The sequence below is a fragment of the Schistocerca serialis genome, chromosome 3 (genome assembly GCF_023864345.2).
Source record: "Schistocerca serialis cubense isolate TAMUIC-IGC-003099 chromosome 3, iqSchSeri2.2, whole genome shotgun sequence".
Classification (NCBI taxonomy): Eukaryota; Metazoa; Arthropoda; class Insecta; order Orthoptera; family Acrididae; genus Schistocerca; species Schistocerca serialis.
Window position 1 is genome coordinate 504,606,255 of NC_064640.1, and position 23,622 is coordinate 504,629,876.

Sequence of the window (23,622 nt, forward strand, 5' to 3'; positions counted from 1 at the left end):
CCTTTCGCCTCTCCCGAAAGGACTCGACCACAGTGTGTCGTCTCCGCATTGGCCATACCAGGCTGACCCATGGTTTTCTTTTGCGTGATGAGCCACCCCCACTATGTGGTTGTGGAACCTTCCAGTCAGTAGCCCACATTTTGGTTGAATGCCCCCTTCTTTTGGCTCTGCGTGCTAAGTACAGACTCCCCCACACTTTACCTTTGATGTTGGCTGACGATTCCCGGATGGTCTCTCTGGTTCTCGGTTTCCTCCGGAAAAGTGGTTTTTATTTTCAATTGTAAGGTTTTTAATCTCTCTCTGGTGTTGGGGCAGGGCGGTGAGTGTTTGGGTGTCTCCCACTGTAGGCAGTGTTCGGAGATTCCCGATTCCCCTCCCTGACCGAAATCCTCTTTTCTTCCCCTTTTACTCTGTTTTTACCCTTTTTTTTTGTTAGTCTTTCTATTTCCATACGTACTTTCTACATTATAGCAGTTGTAACTTTTAAGTCATAGGTGGTTTTGCCTATGCTGCTTCAGCATAGTGTTGGGTTCGTTCTCTTGCCGACTTCCCTCATTTTGTTTTTTTACCAATGACAACGTGACTGCCCTTTTACTTTTTTTCCCTTTTCCGTTTTATTGTTCTGACTTTACTGAGATGTCCCATTAGCGGAATGGAGCATATTTGAAACAAGGGACTGATGATCTTGCTGTTTGGTCCCTTAAACCTCAAACAACCAACCAACCAACCAACCAACCAACCGATATGCATTCTCGCCTTCTTGTAAACACACATTACGTAACATGGTCCACAACAGATTTATGTCATAAAGGAGTAACCAGCACCCAAAAACCGAAGGATAATATGTATGAATTGTGTTACAACAGAAATTTAACACTGAAAAAAAGTAAAGCATTTAGTGTCTGCGTAAGTAGTATCAACAATAAAGTTGGGCAGTAAAATTTCCGATGGCAGCACTAAACGCCGCCCTTACCAATTCGGTTTATAAGAAGTTCTGTATTGATTTAATGAAAGGTCAAAGAAATGGCTTGAATCTTCCTAGAACGGCTGAAGGACTCCCTGAACTCAACATAGATCTTCGTTAAACGGCTTTTGCAATTCATACCTCAGAAATGATTCGCAATAAAACACGTTTCATAGTTTCTAGAAGCGCTTGCATACTAAAAACCTGAAGTGTATCATAGCCTTGCTCTTGAGTCAAGCAGTAAAACTGGCTCCCGGCGTATGAAAATAGAGGAAAAAAGTAAGGATCAGTTCTGGAAATCATAAAAGTCGTCGCCCGTGTGGTTCAGCGACTGCTCACGCTAATCCCAACGAACTGAGGTAGCAGCGGAAATACTGCAGAGCAACCGAGGTGACTTCTTTAGCCATATAATCACAAGGATGAGAGCTGATTGTACTACTGTGACGCTGAGAGAAATGAGTAAAGCAAGCAGTGGGAACATACAGCAAAACGACTCCCACTAATCACCGGACAAGGTGGATAATGAATGTGTTACGGGAAGTTGTAAAGACGAAGTGTCTCTGGAAGCTATGCAAGAGCGGTGTTTCTGCTCCACAACGCCGTTCTGCGCACGACAGTCACACGTACTGCTTCTTTGAACTACAAAGTTTGGACCCAACTTCCCACCATATTCTCTCGATCTTGCATGCACGGAATCTTCCTGTTCCCATGGGTTAAAAAACAATTACTTGGAAGACATTTGCAGAATGAAGGGACGACTTTTGAGACTGAACTTTCTCTGAAGAGCCAAAATGCTAATTTCAGCTGAGGTCTTCGCCAAGTCATCGCCGCGGGGTAGCAGCACTGTCTACAGCGTCTTGTCACGGTTCGCGTGACAGTTGTGTGTAAGCTTAGGGACCGATGACCACAGCAGTTTGCTCCCATAAGACCTTACCACAAATTTCCAATTGCCAAGTCATCCATCCTTCCGAAAAAATGTCGCATTGAAGGGTGAGTACGTAGAGTGGGAGAACGCCATCAAGCTTCAGTGTTGCTGCTGCATTTTTTTTTTTTTTTTTGAGGTGATAGTTGAAACGTTAACTACCCTCGTAGGTGTGTTGCATCAGTTCCCCGTGCAGATACGGGTTTGTGTGTCGAGCGACGTTACGTTAGCTTGGATGCACGATGTGTCAGGAAGATTCCGGCTATATAGAGGCTTCTACTTTACAAAATTCGTCACATGCAAGCGAGTTTCCGAAATGCGATACTAAGTCTGGGGAACGCAGTTGAACTACCAGTACTCGATTACTCGCATGATAAGGAGTCTCGTCCTGAAGTTATCCTACCGTTCGGAAGCGTTACCTCCTGAACAACATTGGCAGAGGTAAAGATAATTTACAGAGTATCCTCAAGGAAGTGTGCTGGTATCATTGTTTACAATGTATCTAAATGTTGTAGTAGAAAGCGTCGGAAGCTCCTTTAGACTGATCCCAGTTTATGTGGTCGTCTATAAGAAAGCAGCAACGCCAGAAGACAGTTTCGATTTGCAAAATGACCTACAGAAAATTGATGAATGGTGCAGCGAATGGTAGTTCACTCTGTACGTTTATTCATGTAAGATACTGCGAACTTACAGGAAAAGAAATCCCGTACCTTAAGATTACGCTACTGATAATTTGCGGTGAACATTAATTACCGTAGGAACATCTAGGAGCATATATTCGGAGCGAGTTTAAGTGTAAATACCACATCAAACAAATAGTAGTAAAAACAGGTGGCAGACTGAGATTCATAAGAGACTTCAGGAAATGGCACTCAGTTAGCAGTACCCCCCGCCACACAGTCAGATGGCTTGAGGAGTATTGTAGACGTAGACGTGTGAACGATAGTGTCAAATTTATTCTGAGGTGGTTTATTGTGTGAATATGACCTAGTACCTTACATAAGCCTGAACTGTAATTATTGATAGGAGTTACGCAAGCAGCGAGTCCGTGAACGAAGAGTTTCTTGCTACTTAGTCAATAAAGTGAAGGGAATTATTCTGTATCAGAAAGTGTAACAACCTCGGATAAGACTTCCCTAAATTAGCTTATTTTGTGAAAGTATTAAAAATACAGCCAGCGTATAAGGTGAATTATTCGACACACACAGCACTGCAAAATGTCCGTCTCCATTGGCATGGCATATTGTTTGTAGCTCATACTTTAGTGTATTGATTGTGGTTTTTTTTACGTCAAATCTATAGTCCTTTATGAGAGAAGCTCTTATCCTCCTGCGTTTTACATATCCTTTCAGAGACATTGTTCATGTGCTGTGACAGATTAAACCACGTTCTAATAAACCTTCATCTAATGAACTGATTTTTATAATGGTCTTGATCCTGAGAGAGTTGTTACAAATTTAGGTACTGAGTGAGTGAATGGGTGAATTAATGTTATTCTGGTACTAGGAAAGCCTATTCTTTTTGGCTTAGAAAGGCGGCAGACTTAGTACAAAACTTAAATATCATATCTCACGTTTATGTACGTAATATTAAAGACACACTATGGACTTCTGATAAATGGAAGAACGCTAAACGAAAAACTTCTTGCTGTATATGTGCTGTTAGTTAGTTAATGTGAAAAATACTGAAGCAACCGTCTTCCTTAAATATTCATTGCGTAGTTAGAGGGAAAAGTAATTTATGCCAACTGCCTTGACCCTTCGTAATTAAACTTTTGATCTGTTTTCAAAAATAAAATGTAGCTACAGACTTGATTAATTTGTCAAATGTGTAGATATCTTGAACAGTTAACCCTGCATTTCTCACTTTTATAGAATGAATATAAATAATTGTTCTCGTGTGTAGGATTGGTAAAAGAATAAAACAAAAATATTAAATATTTCTAATTTTTTGAATTTTTTGTTGCTTTGCATATCGGCGAAACTGCATCTATATCGACACATTTTCCAATGCCCGTACACAAAGGTAAACAAAACAAACTTGTAATACTAAACAGAAGCTCATCAAAAAACAAAGAAATAGTGTCCGAAGGTTACGATGTTCCCACAGTACAAATAAGTGTAATTTAATCTGATGTGGGATGAATAGAAGCAGTTTCTTAATCTTTATATGAGCACAAGTTAACTTTGCGTTCCTCATACGTCAAAGGAAGAGCCTCTTAATAAGAAAACCTTCGATGAGTTTGCGGGTGAAAATACCGCATACGCAAGTACAAGCAGTTGATCACTACCGAAGAATGGTACTAGTTCGTTGCTCTGTCAAGTGGAAGAAGTGTTAGTGCAAAAGTTTGACCTTGTCAATATATTTTTCTCTCATGAATATATGTAATGACACAACTGCTGTTGTCATACACGATTCATTCTGCCGAAATTACTGTGCTGTTCATAAGACACAAAGTAACTACTGATCGGAATCTGAACTACTAATAAGAGCAAGCCTTCAGACAAGCTGAGGATGAGTAAGGGACGAGTGGGTGGCACATCTTATTTTATTTATTTATTTATGCATTTATTTTACCTGGCAAGATTAGGGCCTTCAGGCCCTCTCTTACACCTAACCAGGCATACTCAGGTTCAACAAATTTCAGTTTCTACAGAACATTAAGGACATATAACATGTTATACAGTATTAATGTTAAAGAAAAAAAATAGAGGTTATAAAAGTAGTACAATGATAATTACAACAATCAAAAAATAATTATAATTATAACAATAAAGAATAATAATACTATACCAGTATTGACCTACTCATTTGGAGTAGTGAAATGGAGTGACACAGACCTAGAAGCACTCAATACACTTACACGATCACAATGCCACAAATATAGAATACATCACATACATTCAGCAACAGAAAGATTCACATTAAGCAGAAAGGAAGGTGGAAGGGGATTTATAGATATAAAAAACCTACATTATGGACAGGTAGACAATTTAAGAAAATTCTTTCTAGAACGAGCAGAAACTAGCAAAATACACAAAGCAATCACTCATATAAATACATCAGCTTCACCATTGCAATTTCATAACCACTTCTACAACCCTTTAGATCACATAACATCAACAGATACAAAGAAAGTAAATTGGAAAAAGAAAACACTACACGGCAAGCACCCGTATCATCTAACACAGCCACACACAGATCAAGACGCATCCAACACATGGCTAAGAAACGGCAATATATACAGTGAGACGGAAGGATTCATGATCGCAATACAGGATCAAACAATAAACACCAGATATTACAGCAAGCATATTATTAAAGATCCCAATACCACAACAGATAAATGCAGACTTTGCAAACAACAAATAGAAACAGTAGATCACATCACAAGCGGATGTACAATACTAGCAAATACAGAATACCCCAGAAGACATGACAATGTAGCAAAAATAATACATCAACAACTTGCCATAAAACATAAACTAATAAAACAACACGTTCCCACATACAAGTACACACCACAAAATGTACTGGAGAATGATGAATACAAATTATACTGGAACAGAACGATTATAACAGATAAAACAACACCACATAACAAGCCTGACATCATACTCACCAATAAAAAGAAATTAACACAACTAATTGAAATATCCATACCCAACACAACAAATATACAGAAGAAAACAGGAGAAAAAATTGAAAAATACATCCAACTGGCTGAGGAAGTCAAGGACATGTGGCATCAGGATAAAGTCGACATTATCCCAATTATACTATCAACTACAGGAGTCATACCTCACAATATCCACCAGTACATCAATGCAATACAGCTACATCCAAAGATATATATACAACTACAAAAATCTGTAATTATTGATACATGTTCAATTACCCGAAAGTTCCTAAATGCAATATAACATATACCATACAGTTACAAGGAAGTCACGCTTGACCGAGGTCCGCGTCACGTTCCATTTTTAACCAGACTTAAGTCTGAGAAAAAAGTCAATAATAATAATAATAATAATAATAATAATAATAATAATAATAATAATAATAATAATAATGACTATGTATATGAAAGTAAACATATTTTTCTTTTATGAGTGTTAGTCCTATTGCTAGTTCAGAATTTTCTCGTTATATTCTTGCAGCTTGTGAGTTATTCTCATCAAGCAGAGACATAAGACGATGGAATGGGGTGAAAGAGATATAGAAGAGGTAGATAGGTTAGAGGAAGAGAAATAGAATGGTAAAATTCGAAGCTATGATGGAGAGGAGAAAGAAAAAGGTGAGAGGGGCACAACAATGGTGGCTATACCGTCCCTAATATGTAAGTCTTAAGTTCCCTCTTGAATTTTGAGTGGTTTTGGATAAGACGCAGATCACAGGGGAGCGCGTTCCATAGTCGTATGGCTGAGATGGAGAATGACACGGAGAAAGATTTTGTGTTATGTAAAGGTACAACCAAGATGCTAGACGTATCCGATCTGGTATTGCGGTTGTGGAATGATAGGTGTTTAATGTGAGAAGATAAGTATTGGGGGCACCAGTGGCTAAGAAATCGATGAAGTAAGCACATCGTGTGGAGATCGCGTGCCTTACGTGGGCGTATCCAACCTAGCTGGGAGTATGAAGGACTGATACGATCATACAACCGTATATTGCATACGTATCTAACGCAAGCATTAATCACTAGCTCGAGGCATCTCGAATTTTCACTATTCGTGCCGTGTTGAACTACATCACAGTAGTAAAGATTAGGCAAGACTAGTGTTTGGACTAATTTTTGTTTAACATGGGTTGGAAATATTTTTCTAAATTTTTGAATTGCATGTAGGGAGGAGAGCGATTTCCGGCAAGCTGTGACTGTTTGTTCTTCCCAGTTTAGGTGTTCATCCAAGATTATTCCAAGGTCTTTTACTGTTCTTTGGTATGGTAGTTGGGTACCATTGAGGAGTATTTGACGGACTGTTTCGCGAAAGTACCGACTGATTAACTTTGGATGAGATATAAGTATGACCAGGGATTTCTTGGGGTTTAGTTTCAGACCTAGGTTCTGTGCCCATCGAGAAACAGAGCAAAGATCTGCGTTCATACTCGCTACTGCGTCGGCAATGTTCTTGGGGCTTGCACTTATGTACAGTTGGATGTCGTCGGCATATAGACGGTAGTTGCAGGAGTGAATCACTGAAGAAATATCATTAATGTACAGTGAGAAGAGTAATGGGCCAAGGACGGAGCCTTGGGGAACTCCAGAGCGCACGTTTTTCCATGATGACTTTTCCGACCCACAAATGACTTGTTGACTTCTGTTTTTGAGGTAGCTGTCGAACCAGTGTATTGTGCTGTTTGAGAAATTTAGCTGCTTCATTTTAATTAGTAATATATCAGTCAGCTGTATCAAAAGCCTTGCTAAAGTCAAGCAGTGTTAGGATGGTAGCTTCACGTCTGTCCATAGCATGTTTAATGTCATCAGTTACTTTGATTAATGCAGTTGCTGTACTATGGTGCTTTCGAAAGCCTGACTGATATTTGTCGTGGATGTTATGAGTTTTGAGGTAATCCGTCAGCTGTTCATGGACGATGTATTCTAGGGCTTTAGATACTGCAGGAAGTATGCTGATCGGCCTGTAGTCACCTGGCGACTTAGGGTTGTCAGTCTTGGGTATAGGTTGAATTAAACTTTGCTTCCACTCAGTAGGATATGTACTACTGACAAGAGACAGGTTGAAGATGTCTGTGATAACTGGAGTAATAGTGTTTACGACGTTCTTAATCATGCCAATGCTCACTCCATTTCCTACTGCCGCGGAAGAGATTCTCATAATTGCCTTGTGTACTGTGCCGGTAGTGACATGTTTTAGGAAAAACTTGTCTCTCGAGAGATTGATATCTTGGGCTGGTAATTTGTCGCTGCGTGGCAGTTGAGAAGAAATCGTTTAATTCTTCTGCAGACGCTTGATAAACAGCGTCAGATCTTCGCTTCCCTATACCGAAACTGCGCAGCTTTTTCCACAGTGCAGCAGGTTTTGATAGGCCGCATACGGCAGAGCGGGCATGTCTGATTTTGGCATTCCTCACGCTTTGATTGGTTCTATTTCGGAGTTTCCTATAAGCTGCGTACGCCTCGGGAGTTGGGTTACGCTTTAAGGCCCTATGTGCAGCATCACGTTCATTCATTAACTGGCGTAATGCAGTGGTGAGCCACGGAGCGGGAGCACTCTTTTACCTTGACAGTGCGTTGAGGAGCATGTTTATCATACAGTGCAATAATTTTGCGACATAATTCCCGAATTTTCCGTCTAAAGTCGGTTCATTGCTTATATCATGCCAAGGGATGTCTGAGCAATCCTTTTGAAGAGCGTCATGGTTAACATTTTTTAGGTTTCTGTAGGTTACCAGGTGAGATTTTTCTTTGGTAGTATGTACTGAGTAATTTAAGAATATCACGTCATGAGCAGAGAGTCCTGGAGCGGATGTCTTATCTCTCTCAAACCTCAGGGAACGCACGCAAGTAGGAAAGAGAATGCAGCAGCTATTCAGAATTTCAAAATCATCTGAACGAACGACGTTCGCTAACAGAGCAGACGTTTTACGTCATTGCAGACTGAGAAGATTAGATATCACGTTTGACATTTGGTTCGTTCATGATTCACAGAATGACGCGAAGACGTTAGAGTGGGTGTCACGCTTTTAGAGAATCGCAACGAATTGTGATGTGAAGCACTATCAAGCTGAAAATCTTAACCCTACGTAAACAAAACTATGTATTCAAGAGTTTCCGAAATACTGTGACATCGTTAGGTACAACAGAAAGTATAGTACAAATAAATGTTGCGTAGAGCGCATATTAATTTTAGGTGGATCTCCCAAACTGATGCCAAGGTTCATCATTAAACAGTTACCAAGCTATTTTAGTAAATGTTTCAGAACTCACCACCGAGGTGAATCTAACCTGCTCAGACAAAGAAAAGAACCTACGTTAAATGTACGAGGGTTGGAACTTTAATAGTGGCAACTATTTATTTACAGCTCGTACAAAATAGATATGTTCAAAAGGTTTGCTGACCTTCAGAGTAGTCACCAGCATTGTGTATAACACGTTGCCAGCGATGTGGAAGCCGTAGGATACTCTTAGCAGTGCCAGTTGTGTTCACAGTTCGAGCGTCGCGGTCTATTGCCCGACGAAGGTGTAGCAGTTCCGAAGCGAATGCCGTGAAGTGTTTCCTTCAGTTTAGAAATCGAGTTGAACTCACGAGGGCTTCAATGAGGGGAGTGTAGTTGATGGTATAGCACTTAGCAGCCCCATCAGTGAAACAAAACAGTAACAGCTTGCACTGCAAAATGCTGGTTAGATCCTGCAGAAAGTGTCATGACTTCTGTTCCTAAGGTGGTCGTAGATTGTGTTCCAAAAATGAACAGCATAGAGACAGAAGTAATGAACTTTCTGCAGGACCTGACCATCATTTTGCAGGAGAATGCTCAAGCACTTACAGTGCAAGCTGTTACTGATTTCTTTGACTGCTGGGACTGCTAAGTGCTATACCACCTACTGCACTCCTCTGACTTAAGCCCTCGTGAATTCAACTCCATTTCTAAACTGAAAGAAACACTTCGACGTTAGTTTCAGAACTGCTACAAATCGGTCGCCGGCCGTTGTGGCCGAGCGGTTCTAGGTGCTTCAGTCTGGAACCGCACTGCTGCTACGGTCGCAGGTTCGAATCCTGCCTCAGGCATGGATGTGTGTGATGTCCTTAGGTTATTTAGGTTTAATTAGTTCAAAGTCCCATAGTGCATAGAGCCAGTTGAAAAAATCCGTCGGGCAATAGACCGCGCCGCTCGAACTGTCAACACAGCTGGCACTGCTACGAGTATCCTACGACTTCCACATAGCTGGCAACGGGTTATACACAATGCTGGTGACTACTTTGAAGGCCAGTAAAACTTTGAAACATGTATCTATTTTGTACGAGCTGTAAATAAATAGTTGCCACTATTAAAGTTCTGGTCATCGTATGAGCAGTTTTTAAGACTTTGAATGAGCTGGACAGTTTCATATTTCACTTTAGTGGCTAGATGCTTTCACTAAGCCCGATGTTGATGTCTCGCTGCGGTCATCCTCACAGAATTCATGTAACACAAACATACATGCCTGTTTGGAATATATATATATATATATATATATATATATATATATATATATATATTTGTTAAAGAAACCACGGTAGATTCCTTTCCCCAATGCGTGGCTTATCCATTCGTCAGTCTCTATTAACTTTGTTTATAACAGGACAAAATACCTTGAAGGAAAAACTGACCTAATCTTGTATTTTCTTGCCTTACTCATAAATACTAATACGCTAGTGCTTGACATGTCCATGGATTTTTCAGTGTACTGTGTACAGAGCAATGATAATGGTAATGAATGAGTGAATGAATGATACTAATATTTTAGACTGCCTACTTCACATAGTTTGAGTGAAACTTAACTAGACCCAGACCAGCGTTTAAAATACCAATGAAACAGTGTGTTCAAGTTTGTTGAACTTTTTTTAGTGTATTAATACTGTGTAACGACAAAATAAAGCATTCATTAATTAAAGCCACGAAAACTAAAACTCACAATCCACTGCGAAATTTATAGTCGTTCATAGCGACTGTTCGGCTCTATATTGACTATTAAAGACTGTTCTTCTACCTGGTCCGTTAGCATCTACGTCATAGCTGTATTTGTACCCAATAACGTGAAGTTATGCTCAATAGAAATACTATAATTGTGAATAAAAAGTTGTTGGGTTGTGAAGTATATGATAGAGCAGAGATGGAGCGGTGAGATGGATTCCAATTCCTCGCAATTAGTCTTGATCGAAGTTCAGTTTCCGAATATTGTAACACAGAATGTTGCATGGTAGAACACTGTCGTGTGAGAGAGATTTTGATGCATCCGGAAAATTACTGAGATGTCTTTTTTGAATTGTGCCGCCATGTAATGCCTTTTACTTCGTGAGGTCGTTTCGAAAAAGTTGAGATTGGGTAGTCTAAGCTTACTGTGTACACTCGTTTGAGGGACAAAAGAAGAAACATTTTACGTGAATTGTTTCCTTACTCCTCACGTTCTCCGTACACGAGAGGCTGTACAGACCTGTGTGGTGCACAACAGTAGGTTGTTTGTATTAGGCCAGTGTAGTATCTCTGCGATAACCGGCCGTTTTCGCGGCTTTGTCCCCGTGCCGACTCGCTGACTGATCTTGCAGCTGATTGTAGCCTCACTGACTAAATGGGACATGGCCATTAAGATCTTTCAACCGGCGGAGGCAGTTGCGAATTGGCGTTCACTATCTGCAGGGGATTGCCAGTTGATCTGGCAATTGACACACGCTGTCAGCGAGGTCGCTTCTGTTGTCCTTGTTCGCTAAATCTTTAGGATTGACATGAAGCTGACATTTCTGGCTAATTCGATCTGTAGAACTACAGTGGAATTCAAACTGAAATTAAAATGTAGTCATTATAAACTTCATGAATTAGGTTATTTGCTCCAGTTAGTTGAGAATCATGTTTCACGGTATTTTGCCATCCTGATACCTCACTGAAGTTTCAGACGCGCTTATCCACATCAACGTAAATCTGAAACCAAACGTAACACAAAAGTAGTAATAGCAGTGAATGTGGAATTCTGTGCTTATGCGAAATATTTATTCTGAAAACCAGTTAACACTTCATTCTAATTAGTCTGTGGTACGAAAGCCTGAATAAAACAGAAAAGGGAAATGATAAAAGAAGTCTTTTACAATATAGGATTTGAGTCTAAGAAGTCTCAAGACTTGCTGTTCAGCACATGAATTGCACGTTCTATGTTGGCGTTCATCTTGCCTCCGCGGAGCGAACGGGACTAGAAAGTTTTGCCGCATTGCGATTTTTCGACGTAAATGGCCATCAGTAGTAACCTGCCAAAATATTACCAAAACAGACTTTCTTGCCAAAAGTGGCTGTTACGTAAATTTGCTAATATGGGGCCGTAGAATTCGCCTAGGAATTTCAGTGGCTCAATTCAGAGTGAGTTGGCATTGTGCAATGGTAAGACGCACTCACAGCAGAGAGGACAGCACTTCAAATCCGCCCGACCATTCGAGTTCACGTTTTCCGTGACTTCGTTAATCGCTTACGGCGAATGTGTGGATGGTTCCTTTGAAATGGCAAAGTTGAATCTCTGAGTCTTCCTCTTTCCTCAGCCCTAATGCCGTCTTCAAAGACGTTGTCATCAGCCGGCCATTGAACCATAATCTTCCTTCTTCAGTGGCTCACTAATTATCGTAACTACAACAACCCGTCAGCGAAGTCTTCAGATTTGTTAGTGATGGGAAATAATTACTGGTGTGGTTTAACTTTATCCTGTCGCTAAACCAACCTTGAATACAATGTGGGACACACAAATTCTTATTATTGATGCGTTATTTGCTTGCAGCTTCTGTGGATTTGCTTGCAGCTTCTGTGAATTTGTATGTGAAGTCTAGTGATAAGTTACTTACAGACGTAATGCGAATAATCTTTGTGAAAGAAGAAAAAGTTTTCGGAAAAATAGGAAGAAGGTCGAGATTTAATTTTCAGTCAACTAATAGGTCAGTAGAAACAGATCATAAACTCTGAATGGAGAAGGAAGTTGGCCGTGCCTTTTCAAAGGAAATACTACAGTATTTGACTTACGCGATGCAGTATAATAACAGAAAGCCTAAATCTTGATACCCAGGATTTGAATTTCCATCTTCTCGATTGAGACTCCAGTGTTAGAACCACTGTACCATCTCACTTGGTATCAACTGTGTGCATTTTGTATCAGCCAAGCGATGGTAATTTACTTTTATGTACAGGTCTTATTTATTTCTTACGCACGGTGGTCCATTGATTGTGGCCGGGCCAAATATTTCACGAAATAAGCGTCAAACGAAAAAACTGCAAATAACGAAACTTGTCTAACTTGAAGGGGGAAACCAGATGGCGCTATGGTTGGCCCACTAGGTGGCGCTGCCATAGGTCAGACGGATATCAACTGAGTTTTTTAAAATAGGAACCCCCATTTTTATTACATATTCGTGTAGTACGTAAAGAAATAAGAATTTTTTAGTCGGACCACTTCTTTCGCTTTGTGATAGACGGCGCTGTAATAGTCACAAACGTATAAGTACGGTATTTCCTTCGCGATACTTTACCCGTGTTAAAATGGACCGTTTACCAATTGCGGTAAAGGTCGATGTAGTGTTTATGTATGGCTATTGTGATCAAAATGCCCAACGGGCGTATTTTATGTATACTGCTAGGTATCCTGGACGACATCATCCAAGTGCCGTTCGCCGGATAGTTAAGTTATTTAAGGAAACAGGAAGTGTTCAGCCACATGTGAAACGTCACCCACGATCTGCAACAAATGATGATGCCCAAGTAGGTGTTTTAGCTGCTGTCGCGGCTAATCCCCACATCAGTAGCAGACAAATTGCGCGGGAATCGGGGATCTCAAAAACGTCGGTGTTGAGAATGCTACATCAACATCGATTGCACCCGTACCATATTTCTATGCACCAGGAATTGCATGGCGACGACTTTTAATGTTGTGTAGAATTCTGCCACTGGGCACAAGAGACATTACGGGACGATGACAGACTTTTTGCACGCGTTCTATTTAGCGACGAAGTGTCATTCACCAACAGCGGTAACGTAAACCGGCATAATACGCACTACTGGGCAACGGAAAATCCTCGATGGCTGCGACAAGTGGAACATCAGCGACATTGGCGGGTTAAAGTATGGTGCGGCATTATGGGAGGAAGGACAATTGGCCCCCATTTTATCGATGACAATCTGAAGGGTCCAATGTATGCTGATTTCCTACGTTATGTTCTACTGATGTTAGTACAAGATGATTCACTGCATGACAGAATGGCGGTGTACTTCCAACATGATGGATGTCCGGCACATGGCTCGCGTGCGGTTGAAGCGGTATTGAATAGCGTATTTCATGACAGGTGGATTGGTCGTCGAAGCACCATACCATGGCCCGCACGTTCACCGGATCTGACGTCCCCGGATTTCTTCCTGTGGGGAAAGTTGAAGGGTATTTGCTATCTTGATCCACCAACAACGCCTGACAACATGCGTCAGTGCATTGTCAATGTATGTGCGAACATTACGGAAGGCGAACTACTTGCTGTTGGGATGAATGTCGTTACACGTACTGCAAAATGCATTGAGGTTGACGGACGTCATTTTGTGGTATTTACAGCTAATCACGCTGTAAAATCATGCGTTCTCTGAAATAAGTTCACAAAGATACATGTATGAAATTGGAACAACCGAAATAAAATGTTCAAACGTACCTACGTTCTGTATTTTAATTTAAAAAACCTACCTGTTACCAACTGTTCATCTAAAATTGTTAGCCATGTGTTTGCGACTATTACAGTGCCATCTGTCACAAAGTGAAGATAGTGCTCCAACTAAGACATCCGTATTGCTTTACATACTACATGAATATGTAATAAAAAATGGGGCTCCTGTTTTAAAAAAACGCAGTTGATATCCGTTTGACCTATGGTAGCGCCATCCAGCGGGTGAACCATAGCGCCATCTGGTTTCCCCCTTCAAGCTAGACAAGTTTCGTTCTTTGTAGTTTTTTCGTTTGACGCATATTTCGTCAGATACTTGGCCCGGTCACGATCAGTGGACCACCCTGTATATAGGACCAGACTTACTGTAAAGCTTCACCAACGTGGAATCGCCATTTGTGATAAACTCCTCAAAAAATGAATGTTTGTTGGCACGATATTAAAATTTAATTTTTGAGTAGTAGGATCGGTGTGGCAGTATAGAGCTGAACCTAGGTTAATTTTTAATTTTTTTTGTTACTGCAGGTTACAGCTACAAATTCTTATTTGGTGACAAGTGTTGAAGCATTAGCTGCAGCAATTTTAGATTACATGTTGTTAAGGAAGTAGCATATGCATCTTCAGCTGTATTCTCGTAACAGAAAACTTTCCATCCATGATTTCACAGTTGCATTTTTTAATTCTTCTGCCGGCTCCGCTGTCGATCGTTGTTATTTTCAGTTACTTTAAGGGAAGGGCAACGTATGCTCCTTGCCTCCGATGCTACAGTACTGCACACACAGTCGTACGAACAGTTCAGTACGACATGTTGAACGCGATATGAGAAATATAAGGCTGTGCGACCGTATTTACGGTCTGATCGATGTTCCAATGACTGTGGTAGCTACATGGAAAACCTAGCATTCATCTTGATCTATCTGCAGCCTGAAAAAAGCAACCAGACGTATGTGATTTTAATTATGCAGCCATAACCTAACGTTCTTTGAACATGAGAAATAAATTAGTAGCGTAAAATTTACTTCAGCGTCAGGAATGTAACTGAGAGCTTAGCCGAAGCTTTCCCATAATATGGTCAGCACAGTGGAAGCTTTCACTTTTACTGTATTTTCCCCCAGGTGAAACTTTAAAAACGGTTGTGTACTATCCGGACGTAGTACTGATACTCTCAGCCTCTTCCATCTGACGAGAGAGAGAGAGAGAGAGAGAGAGAGAGAGAGAGAGAGAGACACTGACTCTTCACGCCATTGTCAGTGGAGACGGGAGGCGCTTATGAAACGTGCTTTATCAGGTAACAGCTCTGAATGAATGTTAAGAGCCAGCTTTGGGCGAGCCGTTCAACCGACCACGTATCTTGCATTTTAGCACGGCGCCGCCTAGCCTTACGCCGACTTAAGAGGCAGTTAACTCGACTGACACTGACAAACACGTGCTGCTAATTCGTGTAAAGTACTACGCGTGGAAGTACGTACAGTCCGAACAGAGTCGAGGCGATAACTTTGAATCTAGTATTAGTAAAAAATCTGAAGAGTTTATAAAAGCATAGGGTTCATTTGGTTTGGCATAAATAGTGAGATATGCGAGTCAGACCTCGCATATCCAAACAATAACTTAAACGAGCTACGTGACAAATGGACACTTACAAAGGTTATTCATTGCTCAAGACTCAATGTTTAAATTACGTGTTAGACTATAACCAGGGGATGCTGAAGCCTTTTCTTTATCAAGATAGTTATCTATTCGAATGCCGAAACTCTGAGTGAGCAAAATTCTCCTTGTCCACTGGACAAACATAATCAAAAGTGCTAAAATACTGTAATACTCTGAGAGATTAAGGGTAACATTTTTAGGTCTAGTTTTAATTTTAAGGTAATGTTAAATACTAACTTAAAGGCAAATAATACTAACCGCTGTAAAGATTCATTGCAACAAACACTATAATAATGTTTGCTCTACGCTGTTTTTAAAACAAAAAGATAAACTGGTGGCTTTCAGAAAACAATTCACTGTAAATAATCAGTTTAAAAACATGTTGCTTACACGGACTTTTGTATCTTCTTAAAAGACCAAAAATGTGATAAGTGAGGTTCAATAGGGAAAAACTTGTTTCTCCTTAGGTTAGTGTCTCAGCGGGTGCCAGACTGTGAATTCAGTGATAAATGGTCCGGTCTCCAGACTGTCCTCGGAATTCTTAATCGCCTGTAGCTTCATTCTGTATGTGTTAGAAATGTTAAGCTGCATCACGGTTCGACGTCTACGTTAAACTATAGATCTCCTTACAAGAGGAGAATTAGGATTTAACTTCCCGCCGCCGAAGGGTTCATTACAGATGAAGTGTAAGCTCAGAATGGGGAGGGTGAGAAGATATCAGCAGTGCTCTTTCGTAGGACCATCCCGACATTCGCCGTAAGTGAATTAGTGGAATAATAGAGAACCTAAATCTGGATGGTCGATCGAGCTTTGGAAAAGCCTTCTTCCAGAATAAGTGTCGAGTGTCTTACCACTGAGCCACCTCGTTTCAACGGGCTCCCTTTTCTGGCTGGGTAAGTAAGTTCAAAGGCAGGAGTTCCACGTTCCATGCATCATTTTAGGCGATCGTAATGACGTCGAACAAGACATTTTACATTCATATATAAATGTGGCTACGTTTTAATCATTTAAAAAGATTATTTTTGTTTTCATTGTGTCTGTGACTAGAGAAGCTCTTGTGCGTTCAAATAAAACTTCGGTTTAGTAGATGCGTGCTATTGTGCTTTGACTGCATGTACATAGTTTAAATGGTTCGTTGCCGCCTGCAACTGTTAATTTTTTTGTGTATTCGTTGTATGCTTCCACAGTTTTGGTATTAGACTACTGTAGAGTAACTTTACAAAACATAGATCGATTGTACGTTACGCTATACAAGCCTCCGCAACTGTATCTTTTGCAAAAGTGACCACCGTCATTTTCCTTGGGAGTACAGGAATCGTCATAAGATTGATATCCCTAACACCGTTAGTACGGGTACACGTCACAGTTAGTGAAATTGAATATATTCCACGTACCATCGCACTTCCCCCATACGTTATGGTCCAGAATATGTAATGTTATGGGACTACCTAAATGCTATTTCAAAGGTAGTGCGGCCGTAACATGTTGTTGAGTGCTATGGTATGCGAAATACACCCGATTTTAAAAACTATAATGTGCACCCGTATTAACGGTTCCAGTGATAAAAATTTTATGACGACACCAGCATTCGTGACTATGACGGTGACCACTATCGAAATATACATACCTGCAGAAAATTGTATGGCATAATGTGCCAGCCTTGACATTTTTGTACATATAATAGATAATGGCCTAGGATCGAAACCGCGCAGGCGCACAGCGAATAAAGAGACTGCGGCCGGTGGCACTGAATCGTTCCAACAGTTCATCCTACCCGCGGACCCAGTCTCAGTGAAGTTCACTGATGTAAATACGGTGAATGGGAATGACATAACAATTACATCGACTGTAGTGTGCCGGGGTGGGGTAATACTGGAAAACTGTATGAGGGAGTAATCACTATCACTACTACTACCTCTCTCTCTCTCTCTCTCTCTCTCTCTCTCTCTCTCTCCCTCCTCACCCCCTCTCCCTCCCACCCAGCCTCGCAGCCTCGAGAACGTGACTCGGCTGATGCAACCTGTTGCACGGTGCGTGAATCCTAAGCAAGGCTAGTTTCCATTCCATTTCCACAGTTTAAGATACGGGTATAATTTTGCTGTCGCAAGTATATAAAGATCGAATACGCAAGTGGTATCGGTGGACGAACTGTAATTAAAGACGTTCCAGCCAAGAGTGTTCTGAAGCGGTCTTTCGGAATTCGACCGGTTTAGTACATACGCAATAGTGGCTTCAGCTATGGGCATCAGTTGTTACTCATATCTGAACGGTTTCAGGGGTACAATACACAATCTTCAGGTCCATAGGTACAGCAAACGTATTGTTCAACATACTGCACAAAACCAGTGTTAAAATAGTGAAGACATGAATTACAAAAAGACTCTCCAAGGTAACATTTTTCTCGTTTTTGAGAACCAACAGTCTATACTATAGATGAAAGTGATTGTTGAGGACTTTATTACTCTTGAATATAATAGGATTTACATTTATGTTTTTTGGAACTGAAACATATTTTAAAAAGAAACTATCCTTACAATGGAGAAATGCTACTTGTAATACAGCAGGTTACATTAAGTTAGCTGCGATACGCCACACAGTTCATCCAACTAATGCAGGTATGCCATTTGGAGTGACGTTTGTGTAAGTATGGTATATTGTAACAGTGAGATCAGATTTCGTGTATGTAACAACATATGTGTCTCGATGGACAGGCCTCTGTGATGACCGTTTTCTTTATGCGACCGATAAAGTGTTCTGCCACATAAGCTTCACTTTTAATCCTTCATATTTGTTTAATCAGTTCCTTGAGTCACAATCCTGGCTATGGTCATTACCATACAGCACTTTGGTACACGTATTTTGTTACGTGGAGCCATGTAATTCCTACTGAAATTCTTGCTCGACATTCACCGAACTCTTCACTTTCCTACTAAAGCCACTTAAGTCATTCTGTCATACTGCGTCTGCGTGGTACTGCGGGCAATTTACGTCTCTCCCCAGTGGTTTCGTCAGAGATTAAACACCGTGCAATATTAATCATGTTACTACTTAAGTCTATGGATCAGACATTTTAAGATCTTAATTCCTACTGAGAACTGCGATGCAGTCGTATTCTCCACAGACGAAATGTATTTAGAAACAATTAATTACCGTAACATAGTAATAGCAACAGATGATCCAGATTATAGACTGAATCTAATGTATTATATCACATTCCGTAGACATAGATGGTCATGGATACTTACTAGAAGTATAATGATATTCTCGCGTTTGAACACGTGATAAGCATTCGTTGTAGAGGTGATAATTTTTGACTTTCCATACGAACTTACACATTGTGATTTAATACGTATATTATACTCCTTATAGTAAAACAGACTGAACTGATGCTCACGTCAACCCACAGATATCACATGCTATATTTATTACACCACTATAAATCAGAGAAGTCAGCTTCCGGAATGATAAACATTTAGAAGTATTTATCCTTTTACCACATTAAATTTAGTTACATAGACAAAATTGTATCTCATTGCTTTATGCCACACTTTCCGCCTGGCGGATTAGTATCGAGGACTGGTGTGTCGGGCAGCCTGTGGATGGTTTTTAGGCGGTTTTCCATCAAGCTTCCCGAATGCGGGCTGGTTCCGCTTATTCCGTCTTTTACTCTAATCGACGATTGCTGCGCAACTGGGGCCGAACAGCACAATAACCCTGGGTTCGGTGTTAGGCGGCAGTGGGGTGGGTGGACTGCTGTGACCTGTTGTGGGGTTGTGAACCACTGAGGGCTACGGCGGGACGAAGCGTCTCCGTCGTTTCTAGGTCCCCGGTTCAATAAACATACACAATACAACACTACACTTACAGAAATTCCACTAAATATCTTTTACTTACCTTAGTTGGACGAATTGTGTGGGGCATTGCTATATAGCCACATCTAACCTATTACACTACAAATAGTGTCTCTACCCTATATGGAAAGTTTAACATGTTTGAGCTCCAACCAAATTAACTGTGAATGTTATGTTATAAACAAGAGTAATGAAGTCCTCAAAAACCCTATATACCTAAATTACGTGCTGTTTGGCCCTCCAAGAAAACAAAAATTACGAATTTTTTAAAATACACAGTGTAACTGATGGTTTCACTATTTAAGTGTTTTCTCGTATATTGTGTTACGCTACATATTTCTTGTGCTTACAGACCTGAAGATGAACAGTACCACAGAAACTGGTCGAACATAAATAAAAACACACAAAGGCGAAGGCATCATTATTGCATATAAACACAGCAACTGCCGTCCCCGTAACAGTCGTAAGATGAATGTATCTAAATAAGTTTGGTTCGTTTCCTACGACGTGTTAGGCTGTGGCCGAGCGGTTCTAGGCGCTTCATTCCGGAACCTCGCTGCTGCTACGGTCGCAGGTTCGAATCCTGCCTCGGGCATGGATGTGTGTGATGTCCTTAGGTTAGTTAGGTTTAAGTAGTTCTAAGTTCTAGAGGATTGATGACCTCAGATGTTACGTCCCGTAGTGCTTAGAGCCATATGAACCATATATGAACCTACGACGTGTTAATATTTATGCGAATGCTGAATGTAGATAAGTAATGTATATTAATCAAAATACGCTTCGTTCTTGGAGATTAAAATGGAAAGAAAGGTAAAACACGGCGGTAGCAATCACCCTAAATTTCCTGCAAAACCATAAAGGGGCCATCCAACTTGGCTTAATAATACTGTATCATGCTTTCGCTCCGTAAGATAATACAGAGCCTTCGAACTAAGCTCAGATCGCTAGCGCACTGACTGGTGATCAGTTGGTGTACTTTAGCCATTATCCTGACACATCAGAGCGAGCGAAGTTCCTTCTAACAAAAATAATCAGGATTGCTGCAACCGTGTCGGACACAATCATTCCCAAACTTCTGAATGATTGCTGTGATGCCATAATGTGTACCTCTTTAAGCGTGCGATAGCGTCTTGTCCACAAAGCTACTGTGGAGCAGTACTTACCACTACAGCTTTCCTTCCCTGTAAAATAAGCGCAATAATGGTTCAAATGGCCGAGGCAGGATTCGAACCTGCGACCGTAGCGGTCGCGCGGTTCCAGACTGAAGCGCTTAGAACCGCTCGGCCACTCCGGCCGGCTAAGTGCAATAATTCTGTTACTTATTGCAGATAGAGATTATGTTAGCGCCGTATGACCGTTGGTACTCATAGTTCAGAGTACTGAACGTTGCTAAGAGAGATCACATATAGCAGCTAAGTTAAGATTTCGGTATACAGAGTGGAGCAGTTCTTCCTGGATGAAAGTGAGAAAGAACGAATGTAAGAAAATTGTCTCCATCTTTCATCAATCCCCAGTTCATATGCTACGAATTAGTGCACGCAAACGTGGAAGTAGCCACGACATTTACATAAAACATGAAATGATGACCCAAAACGTAATGACTATCTGCTTTATGGCTTGTTTTTTCCGTCTTTAGAATGAAATGCATCGGTGCTTCTACGTGTCAGTGGTACAACAGTTTGTTGGTAGGTTTGTGGAGGTATATGGTATTAGACGCCTACGTATAGGTCATGCAATTTGCATAAATAACGAGCCGCTGAATAGCGTACGCGATGGTGACCCAGATATGTTCCATAAGATATACATCAGGAGAATTTGGTCGCCGAGACATCGACGTAAGTTCACTATAATGTTCTTCAAACCACTGTAGCACGGTTCTGGCTCAGACACAAGGACAATAATACTGCTGAAAAATGACATCGCCCTCGGGGAAGGCATCAAACATGAAGGGATGCAGGTGGTTCGCAGCTGTCAGCGTGCCTTAGATTACGACAGGTTCCATGCAAGCGACGGAGAACGTTCCCCACGTCCTGACATGAGCAACTACACTTAGGACATATTTGCATGGTGACAGCTCTGCGTAGGCTCGATCCTGTTTTGCGTTCATTGGTCTGCATCGAAGAAGAAGAAGAAGAAGAAGAAGAAGAAGAAGACCAGATTTGTAGGTATATTATCCCGGAGTGTCCAGCGTATCTACAAGGAATGGTGCACCACTTGCTGCCATGTAACGTGGCGTAAGAACACTGATCATAAAGATCTTACACAACAGGAACCCGAGACTAGTGTCATACACTGCCAATGACAACACTAGACAGGAATTGCCGCATTTAATGAATTCAGATGCATCTCGACCAATGTCAGAACTGCGTGCAGTGCACATTGAGTCAGTATACTGCAAAAGAACGTTACCGGGAGAGGCACATAAAAGCTACTGTTGTCTTGCCCAAACGAGGCAAAGTGGACAGTAGCTAACTGAAGCATGTAGTGTGGTCCGAAGAGTTGCGATTCTGCTACGTTGTGTGCAGCGAGAAACCAAATGCGGCCTTCAACCCGCAGTGTGTGGAGAGTGTGCTTCAGGTCGGCGGTATTACGAGGTTTTCAGCGTGTTCTTCGCAAGACACATTTAGTGTACAGTGAACATGAACCAGGATTCATTCATTAAATTTGGCGAGTCCAGCCGCACACACCCTTCCTACCTTCACTCCTCTTTCAATGTTTCGGCCATATATCTTCCGGCCATCTTTAGAGTGAGCCAACTGAAGTTACGATACCCAACAGTACTTACTCTGTTGTTCCAGACTACAGAAAAGACAAGTGCCAGACTCAGATGGGCGGCAGAGTGTGCGCATAAATTGAAACTGTTTCTGCTCGGTCGATCCATGCTGGGATATCAGTGTGTCATTATTAGTTGCACTCTCTAAATGTAATGGATCAATTATTACCCCGCGAGAATATCAAGATGCACATGAACCAGGATGGTTTTTCAACATTCTCTGTGTTGCCCTATCTTCTCCATCTTCATGATGACTATGCTTATGAACATTATCGTTATCACGATAATAGCCCTTTTCGCAGGGCTGCACGCACACGTTCCTGGTTTCACGAACACTCGGTCAATCTATTGCAACTCGACTGGCTCGCTATATCAAACGACAGAAAATGTGTGGGACTATGTGGAACAGCTGGAATAGCTTAGCAGTAAACATCGCCGCAGTCCGATAGCTCTGGAATCTAATGATTGAGGCATTTCAGCTGGGTATGGCGTATCTGAAGAAAATTTACGGCAGTCTTCTTTGCCGAATTCAGGTGATCACAGGAGCAGAGGTGGTGGTATACGGTATTAGTGAGATATGGCCGAGCGCTGAGATTTTTTTTTCTGTTAAAGTGTATATTTTACGTTTTAGTAAATTAAGACGATAGCAGCTCTTCTGGTGTTGAGGTTGCTTCTGATGTGCAACCAGAAAGTTATGACAACACGTGCTGTAGAATCATTTTAATATTAGTTCATATGAATATTTGCCTCACACTGAGTTGGAGACGGTTGGTGTGTTGCAGCGGTCGCTGTTGGACCTGATGTAAGAAGAGGAATGAAGCAGTGAGCATGTACGCCCGGAGGACGTGGCTGCTGCGGCTGAGCGTGTGCCTGAACGTGGTGGTCCTGCTGTACGCATGCTCGTATCTCGCCACCTCTCGCAATGGTGTCGACTTCGTGGAGGAGACGGTGTCCGGCCGCAGCCTCGCGGCGCTCGACACGGCGCAGCTACCCGTGTCCAGCGCGGCCGACGCCACGTCGCGCCCGCCTCCCAACGAGCCGCAGCCGCCTCTCAGTGCCGTCAGTACCTCGCTCTAGTCTTC

The 23,622-nt window shown here is 41.4% G+C and overlaps 1 protein-coding gene across 7 annotated transcripts in view; it reads left to right on the forward strand.

Annotated features, from left to right (window-relative positions):
* Positions 1-23,622, forward strand: part of LOC126470388 (beta-1,4-glucuronyltransferase 1) — a 323,239-nt gene that overhangs the window by 271,757 nt on the left and 27,860 nt on the right. For all 7 annotated transcript variants that reach the window (XM_050098223.1, XM_050098226.1, XM_050098221.1 and 4 more), the window contains one exon: positions 23,323-23,599. In XM_050098223.1, the coding sequence (XP_049954180.1) occupies positions 23,369-23,599 (231 nt within the window). In that variant the 5' untranslated portion in view covers positions 23,323-23,368. The remainder of the gene's footprint in view (positions 1-23,322; positions 23,600-23,622) is intronic.